The sequence below is a fragment of the Tupaia chinensis genome, unplaced genomic scaffold (genome assembly GCF_000334495.1).
Source record: "Tupaia chinensis unplaced genomic scaffold, TupChi_1.0 Scaffold145208_1, whole genome shotgun sequence".
NCBI classification, from domain to species: Eukaryota; Metazoa; Chordata; class Mammalia; order Scandentia; family Tupaiidae; genus Tupaia; species Tupaia belangeri.
In genome coordinates, this window is record NW_006205068.1 from 682,374 (window position 1) to 691,553 (window position 9,180).

A 9,180-nucleotide genomic window follows, 5' to 3' on the forward strand; every position below is an offset into this window, starting at 1 on the left:
CCCCCGCCCCCGCTCCCAAGCCATGTGCCCCCAGGCTAAGCCTTTCAAAGGCCCCCCTTGCTCTGAGAATAAAGCCCAAACTTCTGATAGTGCCTACAAGGCCCTGGCTACCTCACCCACCACATCTCACTTCTGCCAATTGTCAGCAGTGTCCCCTCCCCTCTGTCCCAGCCACCTCTGGGGCTCCCATCTCTGGATTTCCTCTGCTTAAAATGTGCCCTTTTTCTCTTGGCACCCTGCACCCCCAACTGGGTTTCCCAGGTTCAGATGAAGCCCCAATCCTGGTCAGGCCCACATGAGTTCTGGCCCCTGTCCCCCCACTGCCATCCTTGACAGCTCCAACCTCTCTCCCTCTCCAGTCTCTGGGCCTTTGCTCAGAGGGTGACTTACCTGAAGTACCCATCAGTCTACCTTTGCCTGGACGACTCCACTCCACATTTAGGCTTCAGGAGCAACAGCTGCCTCCTCCCAGAAGCCCTCCTGTCGTGCACTTTAGTCAATACTTACCTAATCAGTTGCTGTCTTTAGCTGGAACCACACACTGGAGGGCTGGGTAGCAGTGGCCACTTCTGTCAAGGTCCTGTCAGCACTTAGTGCAAGGCCCAGCCCATAGTGAGCACTCAACCAAGATGGCTGCACTGCGGCACCTCGCAGCATCACTCGCTTGTTCTCATCTCTGCAGACGCCCAGCACCCTGCCCATGCAGCCATCACTCTGAGCACACGCGTGCAAACACAGCTCTCCCACCCCACTCATACATGCACACGTGCATGCACACACATGTGGACACACGCACAGAGGGACCAGTGCCTGCGTGCCCACCTGCACACACCACCCCAGCCTCTCTCCCCACACATGTGCATACACACAGCCAGGAGTGCTCACTCACGCTGTCCCCGCGATGTCTCTCCAACGGGCGCCCGGAGCTCGATAACGCGAGCTGCTGTTGGCCGCCTCTGCCTGCCAGCATTTGCCAAGCAGTTTCCATGGCGACACATCTTGGCTCTGACAGGAACCGAAGAGTGCAGGGAAGAGGGTCCCCACGGAGGGGGCAAGATGGGAGGTCTCTGCATCTTCGGGCTCCCAGCAGACAAGAGTGGTGCAGCACCCCATAAGTGCAGATACCCCCACAAAAACTAGGCCTGCACCCTGAGAAAAAGGCTGCCTTTCTGGGCTGCTTGGTACAGGAACTGACTTAGGTCACTCAGTCATTCAACAAACCTCTGAGAGAGCCACTCTGTGATGCTGAATAGGGCTGCAATACTGCCTAAGACATGGGCTCACAAAGGGCTCATGGCCAAATCCTGAGGCTGAACTATTGTCCCCACAACCCCATGAAGGCCCATGCGAGGCAGGTCACTTGGTGAGTCCCTGAGCACCAAGGCCCAACCACTCTTTGTCAGTCATGGGGTGAAGATGCTGAGCTTTGCTTCTGCAGTAGGTCAATTGACAAAATGACCCCGGTTCTCCATCCCTCCCTGAATCATCATACCCTTTGCCATGTGACTTTGCTCCAACTCCTATCAAGAGGCTGTGGGGCCTGTACCTGATTCCTATCTGAAACCTGAGTCTGATGATAAGTTTAGGGTACCGGCTTTCCTTCCTCCCTGAATCACACCTGCTGCTTAGATTCAATTTGGTACTTTATTTAGTACAAGGGATCTCCAAAAAGTTAACGAAAAAATGTATATTATGAAAAAAATAAAGACAGATTTTGACAAGGTTTTTTTTTTTTTTTCACCAAAACACCAGAGTAAAAATAGAATTAAGGTATAAGTTTATCTTGGTAAAAAAATAAATAAATAAAAATTTAAAAACCCTGAAATCTAGTCATAGTTTTTTTCCTTTGTTATGATAGTCTGTGTATGCACACACTAGAAAGAGAGAGAGAGAAAAGCACCCTCCACAGGCTAGGGTCACATCATGATCCCCTCCCTCCAGTCCATCAGATCTTGGGCATTCACACACATGCTTGGAGTGTTTCAGGCTGACAAAGCCAGGGAGTCAAACCATGGCAGCCATGTGGGATTCAGCTTCTCTTTGAGTAGCTCATTACTGCTGCACCATTGAGCTGGCCCCATGCATAGTGGGTTTTTTTGTTTTTATTTTTCTGGTGGTTTTTTTTTTTTTTTTTTGATACTATATGTTTTCCAGGAATTTTTGAATACCTCTCATAAAACTTGCCCTTTAAGCACATGCATAGTGGGGTTTTTTGTTTTTATTTTTCTGGTGGGTTTTTTTTTTTTTTTTGATACTATATGTTTTCCAGGAATTTTTGAATACCTCTCATAAAACTTGCCCTTTAATTTCATCTTTCTAAGAACTCCTTTTTTAAGAGAGATTTTTGCTGTAGGACACGTGTGCTCACTGGAGAGAGAGACCAAAAGTGAGAAATCACCCCCCAGGGAGGATGACTACACCGCGATCCTTTCTCCTCCATTCTCCTTTTGGGATCTTGGGTACGCACACACACGTGCCTGGCGTGAGTTTTAAGTCACTGGGTACAGGACTTGAAATGTGGTCAGCTACATGGGAGACCAGCGATGTAACCTTTACGCCATCTGCTGGTCTCTCCATGAACTTTCTGAAGTCCCCTCAGGATCTGTGCTTCTCATATTTCACACTTTCATATTTTTCTGCACTCTTAAGAACATAGGTACCCTGGGACTGCTCCAGTCATTTCTCTGGTGTCCCCAAGTCACTGCTGGGAATCGAAAAGCACAGGTTGAGTGGAATGGCAAGACTACGTGATTAACTTTCTTTTTTGCTATTGAGTTGTGTAAATTCCTTAAATATTTTGAATATTACTGACTTCTCACATATATGATTTGCAAATACGTTCTCCCAATCTATACGTTTTTCATTCTGGGTTTTTGTTTGTTTGTTTGTTTGTTTGTTTTTTTAGCTGTGCATGACAGAGTGAGAGCGAGAAAGAGAGTGAGAGAAGTACTCTCCACCGGGTCTGGTCACGGTAATCACCTTCTTCCAGTCTCTAGCCTGTCAGATCTTGGGCAGTGATGTGTATGCCTGGTTTGTTTCAAGCTGACTGGGTCAAAGACTTGACCCAGGATCACCATGTGGAATCCAGCTTTTCTGAGCAGCACATTACCATTGTGTCAGGGAGCTGGCTCAGCTTTTTAGTCCAATATAGTCCCACTATTTATTTTATTTTACTTTTTTTTGCTGCCTATGCTTTAGTGTATTATCCAAAAAAAATCACTGTCAAGACTAATGGCAAGGACTTTTGTCCCTGTTTTAAGAGTCTTATGGTTCCAAACTAATGTTATGAGGCCAACAATACCCTCATAACAAAGCCATATAATCTTGCTACAAAAATAAGGAAAACTACAAGTCAATATCCTGAACGAAGACATCTATAAAAATCCTCAACAAGATACTAGCAACTTGAATCAAGAACATATTAAAAGGATAATACACTGTGATTAAGTAGGAGTTATCCTTCAGATGGAAAATTGTTCAGCACATACAAATCAAGTGTCATACACCACTATGGAGAGCAGCCATTCTGAGCAAATATGGTGACCTTGCTCACAATGACCACTCTCCACACAGCATCTTAACAGAATGAAGGATAAAATCCCATGATCAGGGCCCACAGGTGGTGTAGTGGTTAAGGTTCTGGACTCTTACGTGGCCAACTGTGGTTCGGTCCCAGACTTGGTGGCTTGAAAATCACTCCAAGTACATGTTTGTGCGTGCCCAGAATCCCAGGAAGAGAATGGGTGAGAATGAATGAGAAGCAATCCCTTCTAAGACATTGATTAAAAAAAAAAAAAAAAAAGCAATAAAGAAGAGGGCAAGCAGGTGGCATGGTGGTTGGGACACTGAACTCCCACATGGCCCATGGCCGACAGTGGTTCGAATTCTGGACTTGGCAGCTTGCTTTTTTACTTTCTACCTTTTTTTCTTTCTCCCTCATGAGCACACGAGCCCTATAGCAAATCAAAATATAGTAACAATAATTTTTTAAAGTTAAATAATTATTTTTAAAAATGAAGAGGATACAAATAAGTGGAAAGATTTGTTGTGTTCGGGAACAGAAAGAATTATTAGTGTCAAAATGTCCATACTACATAAAGTGGCCTACAAATTCAATGCAATCCCTGTCAAATTTCTGATGGCATTTTTCAGAAAAAGAATGATAGGACCAGCAGATGGCGTAATGGTTTCGTTAGACTCCCACATAGTCAACTGTGGTTCAAGTCCCAGACCCAGGGGCTTAAATCTCACGTTGAGCGCGTGTTCATGCCTAAAATTCTGAGAAGAGAACGGAGAAAGGATTGCAGCAGGGCCATCCCCCCTGGAGATTATTTCTCACTTTCTGTCCATCTCTCTGGTGAGCACAAGTGCACTACAGCAAAAATCTCTTTAAAAAAAAAAAAAAAAAAAGGAAAGAAAAAAGAAATAGAATGAGCAGGAGTACTGTCATCGTAGAGAAGGACTCCGGAAAAGCTTTACTAGTTTTTCTGCTAAAGCTTTGACTAACTTTCTGAAAACACCCTCAGAACAAGTAGGTGCTATCGTTCTTTGGCCCTTCAGAAAAGCAACAAGCAAAATGCCTTGAGCATCCCAAAAAACAGCTGTCATCACCTTTGCTCTTGACCTGTTTTGGCTCTGACTGGACCATCCACCTCTTGGCAGCCATTGCTTAGACTGTGCTTGGTCTTCAGGATCGTGCTGGGAAACCCAGGGGTCGTACGTATCCTGCTATAGCTCTTCAAAAAGAAATGCTTCAGAACTGATCCCACTTAGCATTTCCACAGAGAGTTCTCATCTACAGCCAATCTCGTGTGAGTTTCAGCACCCGAGTAGTTCGCTCAACTCTAATTTTCCAGTCAGAATTGTGTAAGCTGAACCAACCGTGATGTCTACGGTGTTCACTATTTCTGCTGTTAAACCATCAGTCCTCTCCCATTAGGGCACTAACAAGACTAATTTTTTTCCCTCAGGAACTGATGTGGATAGTCTGTTGCTACTAGCGTCATCTTCAACATTGTCTTATCCCTGTTTTTGTTTTTTAGAATTTTGTTATAGGGCACATGTGCTCACTATTGACAGAGAGAGAGAGAAGAGAGAAATCATCCCCTGGGGAGGATGACCAAATGGCAAACCCTTCTCCTCCATTCTCTTCTTAGGATTTTGGGCATGCACACATGCATGGGGTGTTTTTCAAGGCACCAGGTCATGTTCCAGGCTGTGGAGTTGGCCAGGTGGGATCCAGCATCTTAACCATGCCACCTGCTGGCCCTGTCTCATCTCTTCTTAAAATAAATCCTTTCATTTGTAATTGCTTACTTCTTTGGGTCCTTATCCCCATAAACTTTTTGAAAAGCATCAATGAGTTTACCATTTTTCTACCCAAGTTTCACCATAAGTTTGATTTTTCAATTTTAGCAGAATTCATGTTGCTCTGATAGGGGCTCTTTTTTTTTTTTTTTTTTTTTTTGAGAGGTTTTCACTATAGGGCGCATGTGCTCGCCAGACAGACAGAGAGAGACACAGAGAAAGAAAGCGAGAAATCACCCCCCAGGGGGGATGGCCATGCCACAATCTCTTCCCCTCCATTCTCCTCTCGGGATCTTGGGTACACACGCACACGTGCCCAGCGTGAGTTTTAAGCCACCGGGTCCGGGATGCGAACCACAGTGGACTACATGGAAGTCCAGCAACATAGTCATTACGCTAATTGCTGGTCCCTGATAGGGGCTCTTTTCATTTCTATTTTAAACATTTATTTATTATTATTATATTATTCTTTTTTAATTTAATTATCTTTTAATTAGAGCAGAGAGAGACAGAGGGAGAAAGGGAAAGTGAGAAAGCAAGCCATAAGGTCTGGGACTCAAACTGCAGTTGGCCATGTGGGAGTCCAGCACCTTAACCACCACACCACAGGGGCTCTTTTTAAAGTTACTTCTTATCCTTCTTAGAGCCAGAAATATATTTGGATATGTTGTAAAAGGTTAGTGAAGATTATTTTAGTGCAAAATAAAATTTGAAATCCATACAGGTTTTTTTTTTTTCTAAAATACACTTTCCATGAACTTTCTGCAGACCCATCATATGCAGTCCAACTAATCAAGGACACCAAGAATACTCAATGAGGGATCCCTTCAATAAATGGTGGTGGGAAAACTAGATATCCACATGCAAAAGAATAACAATGGAACTGTCTTACCCCATTCACAAAAGTTAACTTTAAAAAACTAAAATGACGTTTATTTTAAGTAGAAAATAAGCCACTTCTTTAATAGTACATCAAAACTTGGAATTTTTAATTTCGCTCTTGCCCAGTCCTGGCACCCCTGGATGGTCCCTTGTACAATTGGGCTGGGCAGGAGCCCTGGGGACAGGAAGGGCCTGAGAAAGGACCTGGCACAACTTCTCTGTCTCAGGCTTCAGCAATGGGACCTGAGTTCCACCTCTGGGCTGGGCTGTCTCAGTAGCAGTCAGCCTCGTTTTCCAGGATGCTCACTGTGGCCAGCATGTCCTGCAGGAGAGACTGAGGGCTCTTCTCCACGTGGTCGCTGCTCTCAGCCAGCGTGTCCTGAAGGTCCTCCAGGTCCATGGACCTCAGGATGGCCAGCACAGACTCTGGCTCCAGGTCCTCCAGGGGCTGGCCCTGCTCACCCACTCGCCACCTCCTCAGCACAGACTCCACAGAGGCTAAGTCAGGGCTGTCCCCAGCCTCCTGCAGGCAACTGTAGGGTGCAGTCTTATCCCTCAGGAAGAGGAGGAGGTCACAGGACTTTTGGGCCACAGGTCGGTCACAATCAAACAAGGCACGAAAGGCAAAATCCAAGAGCCGTACCCGGGAGAGGGTTTGCAGCACCTTGGGGAGCTGGCTGAGCGGGGCTGCCTCACGTGGAGCCACAGCATAGGGACAGTGGAGGCTGGGCTGTCCCAGCATCTGGGTCAGAAACACCAGTGCCAGCTCCAGGCCCTGTGCCCGGACCTCCCAGTCCAGGTCCCGGCTCACCACCTGGAGCACTGTGGCCATGAACACCACGTCGGCCAGGCCATCCTTCAGCCACTCTGTGAAGACCTGCATGACAGCCCTCCGAGGGAAGCCCTCTGAGTCCGTGGAGAGGATGTGTAGGAACTCCCCAAGCAGGCCCTGGGGAACAGAGTAAAGAGAAGGTTGGCAGGGCAGAAGGGCGGGCTCACAAGACAGGAGCAGGGCACAGCAGAACACCAGGTCCCCCAGTCAGTCTGGGCTAAATGCTGTTCTGGCTCCTTTGCCCAATGTGCCCTGGAGCTCGTGGCCTTTTGGTCCTCCCCTTGCTCATTTGCCAAGTGGGGAACCATGTCTACGTGGAAGGGGAGCTGGAAAGATGAAGGCAGGAGGATACAGGGGACTCTTCCCACAGAGGAACTGGCTCCCTGGCATCACTCCTGCCAGGTCCTCCCAAGACCACCCACCATGCAGCTGCACACAGGCCAGCTGGCCAAAGAGCCCACTGTCTCCTACCTGCTGGGCCTCTGGGTTGTCAGGGCTGGTGGGGATGGCATGCAGACCCCGGCTACAGAGTTGCCCCATGGCGGTCACTGCACTTGCTCGGACGTAACTCTCAGGATCTCGGAGGAGCTGCTGGGCGAGCTCCGGCATCTCTGAATCCAGGAGTGTGTGTCTGAAGTCAGCCTGCTCTGAGGATTGAAGTGACCACAGGAAGCTGTGACCCAGGGCTGAGGCTTGCAGCCTCCAGCCCTCCCAGTACACAGACCAGGTGAGGTCCTCCTCCTCGTCGGGCACTCACCTCCCCAGTGTCTAATCAGCTGCGTCAGGAACTCCAGAGTCGAGTCCCTCACCTCCCAGCAGGGGCTGCATAGGCGTTTCTGCAGCACAGGGAACAGCTCTGGGGCCAGGAAGGGGCAGTCAGAATGGCCTCTAGGTCATGCTCGCCCTGCCTTCAGGGCCACACAGGCCACCTGAGCTTTCCAGTCCAGCCCCTAGTTGCCTCTGTCCCTGGCACTCTGGCTCTATCTGCCCCCCGTGAGCGGCCAGGGTTACCTCGGAGGAATAGCAGGGTGTGCGGGCGGAGTTCAGAGCAGCCAGGGGTCTTGGGAGAGCTTGGGAGCCACCTGAGTGTCGTCTGGAAGGCCTTCCTGAGGACCTGGAGAGGCAGGGCAGGGCTGTGGGCTACGAGGGCAAGCCCTACGGCCCTCGCTTGTGCTGCCCCTGCCCAGGGTGGGAGACAGGGGCACTGGGCTTCTTCTGGATAAGGAAGCAGCATCCAGGGGCAGCAGAACTAGCTAGCTTCTCAGACTAGGGTGCCGCCCTCCCCGGGAGCCCCACGCCTGGGCTGATGGGATTTCTCCATCAAGACATGACAAATTACCCAAGACTCCTCCAGGCCCTTCCTCCAAATCTCTCTGCCACCTGCTCAACAGCACATGGGGCTATGGGATGGGCATGTTTCCAAGCAACATGCTGACCCCAAGCAAGGGGCCATCCCGGTCCCAATTCTCTTCTCTTGTCCTTCTTCCCCACAGTGCCACACCCCTTCATGCCCCACCTTCACTGATTCCAGGCTGTGAGCCCTAACCTGTGCAGCCACCTGCCCCTTGAAGTTCACTTCAAACAGTAATTCTGTGGCCTTGTTAGGAGGCCAGGTCCCAAGAAGCCTGCGTGGAAGGAGGGGGGGTCCACCCTCTCTGCCTCCCTCCCCTCCTCAAACCCATACCATAGGGCTGGAGTCAGGGCTCTCGAGGTACTCCAAGAGGACAGCAAACACCTGTGCCACCAACTCTGGAGGGCCTGAGACAGACGTGAATAGATGAAGGTTCTGCCAGGACCTTCCCCCTAGAAGCCCTCCCGATGTAGCCAGGAATGGGTGAATCTAGGCCTCAGAAAAGCAGAAAAGGGCAATTCTGACTCACAAGGCCTCATCTGACTGCAGACCTTGCCCTCCCACAACCACCCTAGTCCCAACTCTTAGAGTAGAAATGCAGAACAGCAGTTCCTGGGTGCCTCTGAGCAGAAAGGAAAGTGGAGGCATAGGGCTCGCCCAGTAACAAAGTCACACAGAAGGAAACGTTCTCACTCACTTGACCCTTCAGACAGCGTCCCCAGGAAGTCCAGGGCCACACGCTGGACCCGGACACAACCTGCTAGGGTCCCACAGAGGCGGCCTGCAACGCTGGAGGCAGGAGCTGCTG

The 9,180-nt window shown here is 49.2% G+C and overlaps 2 protein-coding genes across 4 annotated transcripts in view; both read right to left on the bottom strand.

Annotated features, from left to right (window-relative positions):
• Positions 1-915, bottom strand: part of AMZ1 (archaelysin family metallopeptidase 1) — a 35,498-nt gene extending 34,583 nt beyond the window's left edge. Inside the window, exon 1 of the mRNA XM_006167839.2 lies at positions 508-915. The gene's annotated coding sequence lies outside the window, so the exon portion shown is untranslated. The remainder of the gene's footprint in view (positions 1-507) is intronic.
• Positions 916-6,233: 5,318 nt separating this feature from the next.
• The window catches only part of BRAT1 (BRCA1 associated ATM activator 1), a 16,942-nt gene continuing 13,995 nt past the window's right edge, over positions 6,234-9,180 (bottom strand). For all 3 annotated transcript variants that reach the window (XM_027768024.1, XM_027768025.1, XM_014583945.2), the window contains exons 10-15: positions 9,070-9,180; positions 8,706-8,779; positions 8,033-8,135; positions 7,779-7,877; positions 7,493-7,668; positions 6,234-7,138 (exon numbers count right to left, since the gene is read on the bottom strand). In XM_027768024.1, the coding sequence (XP_027623825.1) occupies positions 6,461-7,138; positions 7,493-7,668; positions 7,779-7,877; positions 8,033-8,135; positions 8,706-8,779; positions 9,070-9,180 (1,241 nt within the window). In that variant the 3' untranslated portion in view covers positions 6,234-6,460. The remainder of the gene's footprint in view (positions 7,139-7,492; positions 7,669-7,778; positions 7,878-8,032; positions 8,136-8,705; positions 8,780-9,069) is intronic.